At 47.2% G+C, this 14,557-nt stretch overlaps 1 protein-coding gene across 1 annotated transcript in view; it reads left to right on the top strand.

The window, feature by feature from the left end:
* The first annotated feature begins 1,730 nt into the window (after positions 1–1,730).
* Positions 1,731–14,557, top strand: part of CYTH1 (cytohesin 1) — a 74,122-nt gene continuing 61,295 nt past the window's right edge. The window contains 1 exon segment of the mRNA XM_012661328.1: positions 1,731–1,946. Within this exon segment, the coding sequence (XP_012516782.1) occupies positions 1,919–1,946 (28 nt within the window). The 5' untranslated portion in view covers positions 1,731–1,918.

The raw sequence follows: 14,557 nt of genomic DNA, 5'->3' as shown, positions 1-14,557 counted from the left end.
ATATATTTATTTAACTATTATTAAGCAAGAAGGAAGAGAGCGGGATGAAACCGCTGCCCTTGAGGCATGTCAGCACCTGTGGTCACCTTCAGAGTGTGACTGGAGACAGTGCTCTGCTATAGACGTATGTGTCTCTTACTCCAAGATGAGGACCTGGCCAGAGTCTAGCAGGGCCAGCCCCCTGGAGAGCTGCAGCAGGGCTTGCATTTATACCAGGATTAACAGGAGAGGCCGCTGGGAGTCCAGCAGAGAGCAAGGTGCCCAGAGTGGGCTCGACAGCCAGGCCTCAGACTTTGGGTGAGCCACATGTCCTCTCTGGGTGCTTGTCCTCAGGAACTGGGGATGGAGAGGATACGCACCACACAGGTGCCTTTAGGGTTACGTGAGTTAGGTCACGTCAAGCTGGACACCAAGTAGACAGCATCACCTATAATGGTGATGCGCCAGGTACAAGTTGTTCTCCTGTTACTTGTAAGTATAAATAACTGAGTTATGGGACCCCTCAGTCCTTCCCATGTGCACATGGGGCGCTGTATCCAAACCCAGCAGTTCTACTTGTAAGAATTTTTTCTATGGAGATAATCAAAGAGATATGACAAAATGTGTGCACATGGGTATTGAGACTGGCAGAAAAATGGAAACCATTCACTAATGAAAGTCTTAAAATAGGGGTCTGGTTAAATATTATGTCTAGACTGTGAGTAATAAAAATGTGATAGATGACCATTTACAGTCTTGGAAAAATGTGCTATGTAAAAATAGGTGGTCATAACAGCATGTAAAATATCCAGGTGTGTGTGTGTATGTATGTATATGTAGAGAGAGAAAGAATAAATATAACAAAAGTCTGGAAAATATACACTAAAATGCCATTAGTGGTTATCACTAGGAGACGGGGTTAAGGTGTTTTTTTCTCTTATCACTGTTTTCTAATCATGTATGTATCATGAACATATCATGTAGAAAAGTCTTATTTGGTGCGACACATTAGAAATTATACTGGAGATAAAGTTAAACATATTGGGACTTTGGCCCTTGGATGTTTTTTTGCCTCTAAAATTTGCCTTCTGATTTTAGTCTGTGACCTCATACATGCCATCATGATTACGATCTCTTAGTCATTCACTTGGGCAATGTGTTATTAGCTCATTGTGAAAGGACCAGGGGTTCTGAGTGATTCCTTTCTAAGAAATTATAGTTGTCCCGCCATATCCGTGGGCCAGGTATGGATCAAAAATATTCGGCGAAAAAAAAAGGATAGTTGAGTCTATACTGAACATGTATAGACTTTTTTTTTCCTTGTCATTATTCCCTTAATACAGTATGACAATTATTTACATAGTATTTACACTGATAAGTAGAGGTGATTTAAAGTATACAGGTGGCTTCGTATAGGTTAGATGAAGTGCTGCACCATTTTACGTGAGAGACTAGAGCATGGATTTTGGTATCTGGGGTGGGGTCCTGGCACCAGTCCCCCGTGGATGCCAAGGGATGGTTGTGCTAGAAAAGCCAAGAGAAAGACAGCAGCAAGCCCATCCCTTGCTTCGGCCGGGTCTGAGAGGAGGCTGGAAGAGCTGCACTGAGCTCGCCTGGCTGCAGTGTAAGCCTGTTTCAGGAAGCAGATGGTTAATGTGCTCGGAAGGTGCCTGAGCTTGACTTCAGGAACTGGGTGGTGGCAGTGACTGGGAGTGCCGCTGCTTTGAGACTGGAGGCTGATTGGCCAGGCCTGCGGCCAGCCCTTCCCTGCCCATTCAAGAAGCAGCTCTGGGCTGTCCTGGTGGCTGGACAGCCCCTCAGGTATCCCTGGGCCCTCCCAGTCATACCCCCCAGGAAAACTTGGCTCCGAGTTAGTTACAGCTTTCCTTTGAAGGACAGAAAGGAGCAGACCTTTCGTGTTGTGCCGTAAGGGAACAAGATGGTCCTGAAAACCGAAGAGGAAGATGGTGAGTCACAGCCCCAGTCCAGGACTGAGGCGGCCTGTGTCGAATGGAGTGGAGTTTAGGTATCTCTTTTGATCAATATGTGAAATTCTGTGAGGACAGTTTTACTGAGGGGAGGGCGGAGAGAGTTAAGGACCAACCTAGACTGTAGTTTTTATCTTACTGTTTTCAGGAGAAAGGTTACATAGTACTGTAGTGGTAAGAAGCTGAGGCTCTCGCTGGAGTGTGTGTTTGTGTGTGTGTGTGTGTGTGTGTGTGTGTGTGTGTGTGTGTGTGAGAGAGAGAGAGAGAGAGAGAGAGAGAAAATAAGGTAAGTCATTGTGTTTTTAAACCGGAGGTCCCCCTTCCAATCTTGCTTTCGTTACAGTTCCGCCATGGGTGTTTCTTGGTGAATTATTGCTTCGTACGTGGTGATTGTGTCTGTACTTCCTGTATGTGAATAACAGTTGGTCAGAAGTTCTGGGAATATCCAGAATGAATCTGATACTAAAAAGTAAGAAGTTAGAGACCAGATTGAAAGCACCAGTGAGATTCGCAATAAATAATACTTTTCTTAAATAAAATGTAACCAAGGGAAAAGACATACTAAAGACATACTTGGTCTTCCTCTTTTGGTATTAGAGTGTTTAAAGCCTCACAGCTCTAGAACTTCCTTCATCTGCTCCACGCCCATATACTGTAAACAGTGGAGCTATGACTAATGGGATGACAAACTTGGTGGCTTCTAAATCCCAAAAGATTCTGCTGAAGAACTGTGTCTTCAAGCACCCTAAGTCAGCACAGGAGTTTGTGTGTGGATGTGTATTTAATTGTGGTGCCTACGTCAGATGGTAGTGTTTTAATGCCATACGACAAAATAGAAGAATGTGTGCTGATTTGTAGCTGGTAATGAATGATACCAGTAATTTCGAAATGAACATTAGACTACATTTCAACGTGAATCTTCTGAAAGTTATGATACATTTGGGCAATCCTTTTTATGCTTTTCCTATAAAACACATATTTTAAAGTCTCACATCTAAGTGCAGGTGATCGTGGACAGTGTCCGTGGGGGGATTTGGAAAGTTGTACCATGTGCGAAAGACTTTGGGAGAGAAGGACTTATGGGTGTTCGGGGTGACACGTTTGCATTTGAACCAGGGAGCAGCAGTGAGGGGCAGTTCCAGGCCAGGCTGACCTGCCCACGTGGGCGTTTTTGTGTCTGAAAGATGAGTCTACACTAGCCAAGGTCTTTATTTTCAAAGGGAACACTTGTGAGAGTGGCAGAGGATACTGTACTGATTGTGTTGGGCCAGTGGGTACGCCAGGCCTGGCCATGGTCCCTCGCGCTTGCTTGCTTCTGGTGGTTCTGGTGAGCCCAGCGTCAGACCCACTTGGGGTGCTGTTTGATAATCCCTGTGGAGTCTAATTCAGAGGGCTTGTATGTGCTTGGCCCTTGGCCATCCTAGAGGCTTTAAGATTCAACATAAACTACCCCGTATGTGCACATTTAATTCCACGGTGGGTGTAATGGGGGTGGGACACGATTTGGGGCAGGGACTTTAGAGATTGGATTGCCGAACAACTTTGCTTTGATTAAGTAACATGAAGGAGCCGGTGCCTCTCCATTTCCCTCACCCCGTCCTGGGGTGTTGTCTGTTTGAGGCAGGAGGGGACAACATTGCCCTTCTAACCACTGCTGAAATAGGTGCCCTCGGTATTCAGAGGAGAGAATGGCTTTTAGGCAGGTGTGAGAGTGAAGAGAACAAATGGAGTTTTCCCTGGCAGGTCCCCAAGATCCCAGGGGAAGACAGAAGTTAAGTGTCAGCATTTTGCTCCTCATAGAGGTGCTTTTACTAGATCTACTGCCCTGAAGAGCACACCCAATAAAGGGTAAGTGGGGCTCACGCCTGTAATCCTAGCTCTCTGGGAGGCCGAGGCGGGCGGATTATTTGAGCTCAGCAGTTAGACCAGCCTGAGCAAGAGCGAGACCCCGTCTCTACTAAAAATAGAAAGAAATTAATTGGGCAACTAAAAATATATAGAAAAAATTAGCCGGGCATGGTGGCGCATGCCTGTAGTCCCAGCTACTCGGGAGGCTGAGGCAGAAGGATCGCTCGAGCCCAGGAGTTTGAGGTTGCTGTGAGCTAGGCCAACGCCATGGCACTCACTCTAGCCCTGGCAAAAGAGTGAGACTCTGTCTCAAAAAAAAAAAGGGGGTAAGTGGGGGCTTTTGAAAATATTCTTTAAGGAGGCCAGACCTTTCCTGTTGCGCTGATCTCAAACCCACGATCCTTAAATCAAAAACGTTGCTTTCTGTTTCCACCCTTACCTGGTGCATACAGTCGTCCATTTTCATTCCAGTATTACGTGTGTATGTATAAGTGAGAATTAACCAGTGTAATTAACTGGGCACTGTTTTCTTAACTGCTATACATTGGGGTTTTTTGCTATTTAATCTTGTCTTTTTTAACAGTTAGTCCCCTTGATTTGCCTTTGAACCCTCTCTTTGGGATGAAATCCAGACTCCTTGATGTGGGCCCTGAGGCCCTTCACAGGCATACACTAAGCCCGCTTCCTGGCGCCAGCTGTGCCCTGGGCCTGACCTGTGATGTGGCTGTCGTCCCTGGCTCCCAGTCACTCCCCAGGCACCTCACCTTGCTTGGTGTGCACCATTTTCTCTGATTCTCCGTCTGGGGACTCTGTTGGTCCTTCAAGTCCTGGCGCAGAGGCTGGCCCCTCTTCGAAGCCTCTGGGCGTGCCTGAGCGTTCTCTGAGTGCTTGGTGGCCTAGTGTGTTGCTGTTATGGGCTTACACGCCTCTCCCCACTCGCCTTCATGTTCCACGCAAGGCAGGGACTGGATCTGTTTAAATCCCAGCTCCAAGCACAGGCTGCGCCGTGGCAGATGCTCAATAAATGCTGAGCTGAAGTGTATCGGTGTATCCCAGTAAGAGAAAAGAAAGCGCTGAGGACGCAGCCAGTGACTCCGAGTGTGAGTGGGCTCTGTCTATTGGCGGCTTACCTTAGGTAGATTAGTTATTACTTGCTGAGCCTTTTACCTCATCTGTAAACTGATGGGAACAGTGCATAGTTTATTGTCAGTAAATTTGCAGAGTTTATAGTTGAGCTATGCTGTAAAGTTAAGAAAAATGGAAATGAAAAAAACATTTTAAGCTGTAAGATACCGTATGAGTATAAAATAGTATTGTTTATAGGAAAATATGACAAATAGAATTAAGTGTAGTGCCTCTCTAATGGGACATCGGATTTTCAGGTTGCATCTAAAATGATATCCTTGATATTAACTTTCTACATTCTTTTACTGCATTCCTTGTGATTGTGCTAGCTTGGAGTTGGACAGTTGCTGAGGTTGAGGTATTAGCAGGAACACCCAAGGCACGGTAACTATAAATGAATATCCCCATAGATATTTCTCACTCCCTTCCTTATGGATCGGGTTTGTATTTTGCAGAATCAAAAATGGTTACATCTTTATTTTTAAGCAGGAGCATGTTTGGCATTGTATGAAGTACACATCATAGCAAGAAACCTGCATCACCATCTGCTGTGACAAGTTTTGAAGGGGACTTGCTCTGGTTTGAATTTTAAAGGCTTGCCTACTGAGTATACCAGAGATGAATTCTCGTGGTGTTGTGCAGAGAGTTAGAACTGTGCTTTCTTCTTAATGAAGGCAATGAATAGAAACAAGGGCTTGGATTTTGCCCCTCTGAAAAAAGTTGACTTTTCTCCATTGTCTGAGGCTTCCTGTAGTCTGCCAGGTTTTCTCTTAGTTATGGGATATATTAATACTAATAGAAGCATAGGAGTGGCTGTGGATGGTCATGACCCAAAGTCTAGCTGGACAGGAGGAATGTGGAAGGCAGCAGGTGGACTTTTCTAAGAAGCCAGTATCAGTGGAAAGAAAAGGCAGGTATTGTAGGTCTTGGTGGGCAAGGATCTGAGGTAGTAAGAGCCTTTCTGAGTCTGCAGAGGGGTCAGCTGAGGTGAGGACAAAGTCAGGTGCTGTAGGTCCAGGTAGGAGTCAGAGATGGGGCAGGAGTGGCTTGGGGAAACAGGAGACATTTCAGTTTTTGTTCAGCCCTGCCTGTGGTTCAGAAAGGTTTCCTGGAATATGTTTGTGGCTGGGGCCTGACAGAACCTACATACAGTTTACTGCTGGTTAAATCACAGATGGAGGGCTAGACCTTCTGGAATTTTTTTATAGTATCCATCTCTCATTTTCCTCTTGGATTTTGACAGCCCTCCAAAGGCAGCTTTACCAAATTTAAGTCATTCTTGTCTCTGTTCTTCTTTCTGTTTGTTTTCAGCTCAGCTGAGATTTCCTTTTTAGAAAAGGACTCTTATAACTACTGCCATCTTCTCCTGTTGACCTTCTGAAGAACTTTAACTTGTAGGGAGTTCAGATGGGTTTCATCCTGCAGATGGAGCCATGAAGTAATTAGCTGAGACAGAGTCACTAAAAGCAGTGTAATCGTGGACATTTAAAGCCATGAGGTGCCTTGGAAGTTAGTTATCTAGTCCAGCCCTGGTCAACTTTACAAATAAAAGCCATTGCTGTGGCCCCTGGCAGGGACTCTCTGAAAACGGAGCCAACATCAGCCAGGAATTTAAGCTAAACAGCCATTGTTGAGATAGGATGGTCTCTTGTCTTCATATGTTACTATTGATAGTTACTTTTTGTTTTTCTCCTGACTACGTGGTGTGTTTGATTCTCTAGACCTAGGTAAAACACTAGGGGAAAAAATGGTGACAGAAAAATCAAGTCCTGCTTCCCTACAGATCAGCTGGTGTGTGAGCAGTCATCCCAGCACATTCCTTCCTTCCTTAAGAAAATAACTTTTATTTTTTTTTGAGACAGTCTCGCTGTAGCCCTGGCTATAGTGCTGTGGCATCAGCCTAGCTCACAGCAACCTCTAACTCCTGGGCTCAAGTGATCCTTCTGCCTCAGCCTCCTGAGTAGCTGGGACTACAGGCATGCACCACCATGCCCGGCTAATTTTTTCTATTTTATAGTAGAGACAGGTTCTGGCTCTTGCTCAGGCTGATCTCGAACTCCTGACCTCCAGTAATCTTCCTGCCTCGGCCTCCCAGAGTGTGCTAGGATTACAGATGTGAGCCACCGTACCCAGCCCAGAAAATAACTTCTTGTCTTGTGTCATGTTCTTCCTTCCTCTGCTGAGGAATCATGGAGGCTCAACTTCTGACCTAAAAAAGATCCAGTGAATTTCTTTTCTGAGTCAGTGGCTGTTTCTGATTCTCCTTTCTTTCCGGCATCTCAAGTCTCTTTCCCTTTGTATTTTCTGTTAAGAGTCAGGGTTCTGAGTCAGAGAACTCAGATGAAAGACCACATGTGAAATTATAGCAAAATGGGTGTTGTTACAACAGATATCTCATGGACGTTAGAATAGAACTCAAGGATTTCTTCCAAAAAAAAAATACTTAGCACCAACCTGAGCACATGTAAGTGGCCATAGCATTTCTGTATTTTCTTTGAATAGAAATTTTAACATCAAATTTTGTGTTAGTTATGGATCTAAATATACAGCAAGCCAGAAAAGGAAGAGTCAAGCCTGCCCTCACTGCCTCCCACAGTCGGTCCTTCTAAAAGTGACTACTGCCAGTGGTGTCAAGTGGGTCCTTCTCAGAAGCCCTGTGCACTTAGCAGGCACATGTGTCACACGCGAGAAGGAATCCTTACACAGTGATCTGTACATTCCTGCTTCATTGACTGTGTCTCAGAGATCTTTTTATATTAGCATTAGAAATCACCCCATTCTTTCAATCACCAAATAGTGTTTAAGTAGTTTTCAAATTTTTCAATTTTGGGACAGTATCCATTAGGTAAACTGTTTTTTATCTTCTTCTTTTTTTTTTTTTTTTTTGAGACTGGGTCTTACTCTGTCACCCAGGCTGGAGTGCAGTGATGTGATCATAGCTCACTATAACTTTGAACTCCTGGGCCCAAGCGATTTTCCCGCCTCAGCCTCCCAAGTAGTTAGGACTACAGATGACTGCCTGGCTGATTTTTAAATTTTTTGTAGAGAAGGGGTTTCACTGTGTTGCCCAGGCTGGTCTGGAACTCCTGGCTTCAAGGGATCCTCCCACCTCTGCTTCCCAAAGTGCTCGGATTACAGGCATGAGCTGCTGCACCCAGCTGGGTAAACTCTTAAATAGAATTTAAGACTCAAATTCTTAAACTTGGTCAGGTGCGGCAGCTAAGGCCTATAATCCTAGCACTCTGGGAGGCCAAGGCAGGAGGATCACTTGAGGTCAGGAGTTCCAGACCAGCCACAGCAAGAGCAAGACCCTGTCTCTACTAAAAATAGAAAAAATTAGGTGGGTGTGGTGGGTGGCACCTGTAGTCCCAGCTACTCGGGAGGCTGAGGCAGGAGGATTGCTCGAGCCCAGGAGTTGGAGGCTGCAGTGAGTTACAATCATGCCACTGCACTCCAGCCTGGGTGACAGAGCAAGACTCTGTCTCAAAAAAAAAAAATCTTAAATTTGATTCAAATCAAATCAAAAGGTGTGCGCATTTTAAATTTTGGTAGTGCCAAATGTTGCATGAATTTGCACCCTGCCTGCAGTGTGTGATGTCTGGTCCTGGAGGCAATTCCCTACTTTCAGAGGGGAGTAGAAACAACTTCCCTCCCAAGAGATCTTCAGTCCCTTCTCAGAGCAGGAGCAGGAGCCAGCTTTTGCTTCTCCGAAGAAGCATTTTATGCTTCTAGCTTTTACTAAAGAGTAACGAGGCATTTTTAAGTATAAGGAATAGAGTAGAGTTTAAAAAAAACAAAACTCCAGGGCTCTGGAACCCAGAAGGAGGGGAGATTAGGGTCCTAAGACTGGCTTACAGGCTTCGTGCTTATCATGCCTGCTGGTGCTTGGAGCTTGTGGCCCAGGTAGTTTGGGGTTGGGTAGGCCTCATGTGCACCGAGGGTCTTCGAGCAGCATGTGGATTAGTGGGTTTGAGATGCTGCACAATACTAGTGTAGCCTCTGCACCTGGTTTTCCACTTCAGAAGCTGACAGGGAAACAAGGTGGCTGATGTCCATTCCCCTCGCACACGTTTCAGAGGCTCATGGTCTGGTTCCAGCAGTCTTGCGCCTGAGACAGAACTGAGGAGAGGTGGGGAGTCAGCCGTGGCGTTTGGGGAATCAGTATTGGGCGAGGATGGTAATCGAAGCTGTGAGCCACGAGTAGGGAAAGAAAACACTTCTTTGCTACCACTTCTGACCCGGTTTTTACCACATTGGACAAATGCCCTGCTGCATCCCTTTGCAACCACTGGAGAGCTTCCAGCCCCTCTGCTTTCTCATGGCAAGGCACTGCCACTTCTTGCTCTTCTGGAAGTGCTGCTTTCTTTATCTCACCCGGCCTGACAGCAGAGTAGGAGCCAGCCGGAGCCGGCATCCCAGCGTCCGATTCAGAGGCTCTGACTGGAGCTTGCTCTTCCGGGCAGGGCCCGTGGGCGCTGCCCTTCCCACCTCTGCAGGGATGCCTGCTCATCCTGGCTCGCCCCAAGGCTCGGTGGCAGTCCCAGCTCTCCTGAGCAGCTAACCCGGGCCACACTCTTCTCTGTCCCCCAAGCCCGAGCAGCCCCTTGTGGGCAGCATTTATTTGGCACTTAGGGGGCTGCCTGATTATTTTTTTGTTAAAAGGATAGTAACGCGTGAGCTCTTTGAAGGCCAAAGCCGTGTCTCGCCAGCTTTGTATCTTCCACAGTACCTGTTAGGGTGCCTGTTTACATGGACGGCCTTTTTTTTTTTTTTTGAGATTGTTGCAGTATGAGTCTCAGAAAATTATTTTTAAAAACTTTAATTTTCTGTGTTGGGATTGCTGAGATTCCTATTCTGGGAGCAGTCATTTTCTGTGATCTCTGGTCACCGTGATTTCATGAAGTTGACTGTGCCACAATTTATTTTGGCATCTGTATTCTTTAGCTATGAGGAGGGCCACACTGTGAACTTTTTTTTTTTGAGACAGAGTCTCACTGTGTTGCCCGGGCTAGAGTGCCGTGGCGTCAGCCTAGCTCACAGCAACCTCAAACTCCTGGGCTCAAGCGATCCTCCTGCCTCAGCCTCCCGAGTAGCTGGGACTACAGGCATGTGCCACCATGCCCGGCTAATTTTTTCTATATATTTTTAGTTGCCCAATTAATTTCTTTCTATTTTTTAGTAGAGACGGGGTCTCGCTCTTGCTCAGACTGGTCTCGAACTCCTGAGCTCAAACGATCCGCCCGCCTTGGCCTCCCAGAATGCTAGGATTACAGGCGTGAGCCACCGCGCCCGGCCCACTGTGGGCTCTTTGTTTGTAGCTTTTTTCTCTTCTTGCTGCTCCCGTCCTTGTGTCCTGTTGTTTGTGCCTAGAATTGACTGTAGGTGCAGGCTTAGCTACCAGCTGCCTCTGGCCTGGATTCAGACTGACACCTTTGCCCAGGTTCACGCTGCAAGTAAATCCCAGCTGTGGAAGCTTGCCAGCTTAAAGGCAGAGCCACAGAGCCTTGCACGTGACGACTGGGTCTTTCGCAGGAAGTGATAGGTCGGGATTCATCTGCTGGGGTCTTTCTGTCCCTGGAACATATGTGTATGTGTATTTGTATAAAAACCAGTGACATTACCTCAAAATAAGGGATATACCTCTTAGGACTGCAAAGTATAGGATATTACTACTGAAAAACAAGAGCTTACTTTCATGTACACATGAAATCCCTGGGAACAAAGTAGTGTATGACCAGATGGTAAATTGCATGATACGAACACAGAGAAGACAGTGTGGACTCAGAAGAGCTTCAGGGCTGGTCAGGACATGTAAAATGAGCCCAGAGCTCGGCTGGAGTAATCGGGGAGTCCTGCCCTGGGTGGCGAAGATGAGCCCTCAAACAAGAAGAAAGAAGCAGAGTGGGCGCAAGCACCCTGGGGGAGCCAGGGCGGAGAAGTGGGACAGCTCACCGGACAGTGAGAGGCAGGAAGACAGGAGGCCAAGGCACATGTGGCATTGGGATGCTCCGTCCATATTTTTGATGAAAACTTATGTCCTTGTATAGCTTAAAGCAAAAATTTTATAATTTTAGGGTTTGTTTTTCACAGACTTGGTATGGTTCTTATTTTAAATGAGTACTGCCATCTTGACACTACAGTAAAATTGTTCATACTATGGCTGTTTCTTAAAAGACACAGACTGGAATGTAGAGCCAGAGTATTTGGGTCAGGCCTGGTGGCACTGCCTGGTGATGAAGAAGTCTGTCTGAGTTCCCTAGGTGGGCCCAACCCCCATGGTATGGCACCGGGCAGGATTTGCAAAGGGGTGGGTGCCGCTGTTAGTGATTTCCTAATGGCAGAAGACTGGAAAGGAGGGAGAGCATGGGGGTGTTTTTAGGGTTCCCCTCTGTTGTTTATCTAGAACAGTAGTTCTTAACCAGGGCAGTTTCAGCCCCCAGGGGACATTTTTGGTTGTCACAGTTGATGGAAGGGAAGAGGTGATGGTGGTGGGGATGCTGCTGGCATCTAGTGGGTAGAGGTCAGGGATGCAGCTAAACACCCCACAATGCACGGGGAAGCCCTCGCAGCAAAGCGTGATCTCCAAATGTCAGTGCTGCCCGGGTCTAGCATAATGATTTATTTTTGTTTTTCCTCCTTGCTTATTTTATAACTGTTTAAAAAAACCTGTCTCTTCCCTTGTTGGTGAAACATACTGTATTTCTCAGTGTGGTCTGCAGTCACCTTGTGTTCTGTTTAATGTGGGGGGGGGGCTGGCCCTGTGGAGCTTGTGCTTTGGGGACTGGGGTCCCAAATCTGTGTTTCTTAACAAATGCTCTTGGTGATTCTCGAGCCCTCAGAATTTTGCGAGCTGCTGCACTCAGGCTGTGGTCGTGTTTCTTGTCCCTAGCCATCTTATATTGTCACCCCTAAAATCCACTTGCCTAACTTATCCCAACCAGAGCATCCTCAAAGGCAATGCTGCAGCCTCTGGTGGAGAAAGCCCTGTGGGCGGCATGGAGATAGCGGCCGGCAGGCACACTGAGTAGGAGGGGAGTCCTAAAAGGACTGGAGCAGCGCACGTGGAGATGGAGGGCCTGGGACCCCCCGGAGAAGGGGTGCAGAGGACAGCGCCTCGGGAACCTCTCCAGGATGGTGTTGCAGCAGTCTGGTCAGCTCCTTTGCCTGCTGACCTGGTGCAGAGCAGTGGCAAGGGCTGGGCTTTTGTGCCTTGGGGGTGACAGACATCCACTCCCCAGATCCAGCCTCTGGTGTATCCATGCGGTGAGGAGAGGGCATCTTGAGTAAGGGTTAACATCCTTCCAGTGAGGGCAGCCATCAGGGTTTAGTTTCTAGGGGGAGAAGAAAGCCCGTGGAGCCTGGGAGCAAATGCTGCTGGTGCTTCCCCTCCCCCAGGCTGGGAACGGGGGTAGGAGGAGGGGCGGGCTGTGATCGCATTCATGGATGCGTGCAGCACACACTCCGCGTCAGCCCCTGTTGCAGCTCCGTGCGCCCAGCTCCCCGCTCCAGCCAGCCTTCCTCACCAGGCTCGGCGGCGCATTTACACCGGGGCTCGGCTTTTGTTTCTTCTGGACACCTCCTTCTCTGCCCCTGCTGTGGTGGCGCACACATGCTGTCCTTGCTCCTGCTATCCCTGCACCTAGAGCTGTGGGAGCTCCCGGCAGCCTGGGACTGTGGGATCGCTGCACAGAGCCACCATGGCCTCTGACGTGGAGCATTGCGACCTGCCGAAGCTTTGATGTTGCTGCCCAGGGCTTGCCAGGACACGGGGGACGTAGGAGAGGGGACTCGCTGTGGGTAAGAGGCCAGGTGGGTGGTGTGTGAGCCTCCGTTATGTGCTGCTGCCTGCCTGCTTCTCCCACCCAGTAGCCAGCGGCAGGAGCTGATGTTTCTCTGCATGTCTGCCCTTCGGTTCCGCATTCTGTGCTCTCTTCTCCACGGGTTTTTCCACTGGCACCTTTGGATAGGTATTCAAGCATTCAGTTTAATTTCTTCTAGGCCCGAGACTTAGGAACATGCCAATAACCGATTTCCCTTCCGGCTTTGGTGAGGTTAGAAATAGGGTGGCAGAAAGCAGAGGGGCAAATTCAGGGTGATTCTTCCTCTTTAGGCCTGCCTGCCCACGGAGTTTCTGTTTCACTCCCTCAGGGCTTCGGAATCTTTCCTGAGCATGGGTAGCCGTCTTTCCAGCAGTACACACAGAAAAGGAGTTGGAATTGTACGTCTAACTTGATCCAGGGGTCCTTTCCAGCTGTTAGACCGAGGGAGAACGTTTAAGTGTACAGAAAAATCCAGGGCTTTACAAAGGCCTGACATACGAATAGATTAGGAATGAGGGTACAGTGAGAGAGAATTGACTCTTAAACCCCCCACCAAGCCTCTGTTTTGAACACGGAAGGGGTGTGGTGGCCCAGCTGTGCAGGCTGACAGTGATTGCAGCTGGCAGGCGCGGGAGTGGCAGTGCTTCACTCTGGGAACAAGAGCGTCCCCTGCCCCCTTGGGAGGAGGGGCGAGCACAGAGGGTTTGGTTTGTTTGGTGGCAGAGGGAATCACAGGCTTTCCCTGGAGTTCAGGACCATGCCTCTTGTCTCAAGGAGGCCCACGGTAGAAGAGGGCTCTTCCCTGCTGAGCTCGTCCCAGCTCTGCGTGCAGTCCCTGTGATCCTTCCAGAAGCGGCCGTGGAGACAGACGTTGGAAGTCTGAGTGCCAGGAAGAAGCTGCTGTGAAACCCCAGCTGTATCAGATGTTGTCACTGTGAGGTTTTAGGAAAGGTTAAGCATCTTCAAATAATTGTTTTCTAGTTTTTAGCTGTTATAGAAAGCAGATGTTAACTTTGTTTTTCTAAACCATATTCTTAGGATAAAATTTTGTGACTTAGTTTCTGTTACTGTCTTGAAATGTGACCTCATTTCTCTTTGATTTACTAGATAAATCAGAACATGCAAACTAAGGCTTTGAGTTCTAGGATTAAGATAAGATAGTAAAATACTTTTCATTTATAAGACAGGTTGTGGAGTTTTTTTTAATATACATTCTTTCATTTGACTGCATCAGTGACATGCCCATTACATACAGTGGTGGTAGGAGGAAGTCACGGTCTGCCCAAGGTCGGAAAGTAGTCAGTGAAAACCCAAGCAGGTGTCTCCACTCCTCCCTCTCTTAACCCTGGGCAGCGTCTCGTCTGAATTCAGTTGTTAGAGTAGTTCTTAGAGTAGTTCTTAGAGTAGTTGTTAGGGGAGATGTCTGTAAGCCTGAGAACAGGAATGAAGTCTTCCTTAAAAATGCAGAATGTGGTAATCAAATCTTTAATAGACTTACTTCTACTGGGGAGACTGGATGGTTTTTGCATGGAAAGAATTTAAACTAGAATAGTCTAAATATTCATATTGGCCAATTAGCTGGAAGGCACCTCTGGCTATCCATGTCGAATACCATTTATGCTAGCTGCGTGCTAATTTAACTCTTTGGTCCTGATAATGTGTGTAAATTCTTTTAGAAATCTCTTAGGCTGCAAGTTAGTGAGACACTTGTTTTAAAGTGCTCTACACAAAAGTCAAATCATAGTTTCTTGGGAAAGCAACTAAGGTAAGCAGAAATTGGGAAGTTAGAATATTGCT

The sequence above is a fragment of the Propithecus coquereli genome, unplaced genomic scaffold, assembly GCF_000956105.1.
Source record: "Propithecus coquereli isolate 6110/MARCELLA unplaced genomic scaffold, Pcoq_1.0 Scaffold706, whole genome shotgun sequence".
Taxonomy (NCBI): Eukaryota; Metazoa; Chordata; class Mammalia; order Primates; family Indriidae; genus Propithecus; species Propithecus coquereli.
The sequence above is the reverse complement of the archived record's forward strand: the minus strand, read 5'-3'. Positions and strand labels throughout refer to the sequence as shown.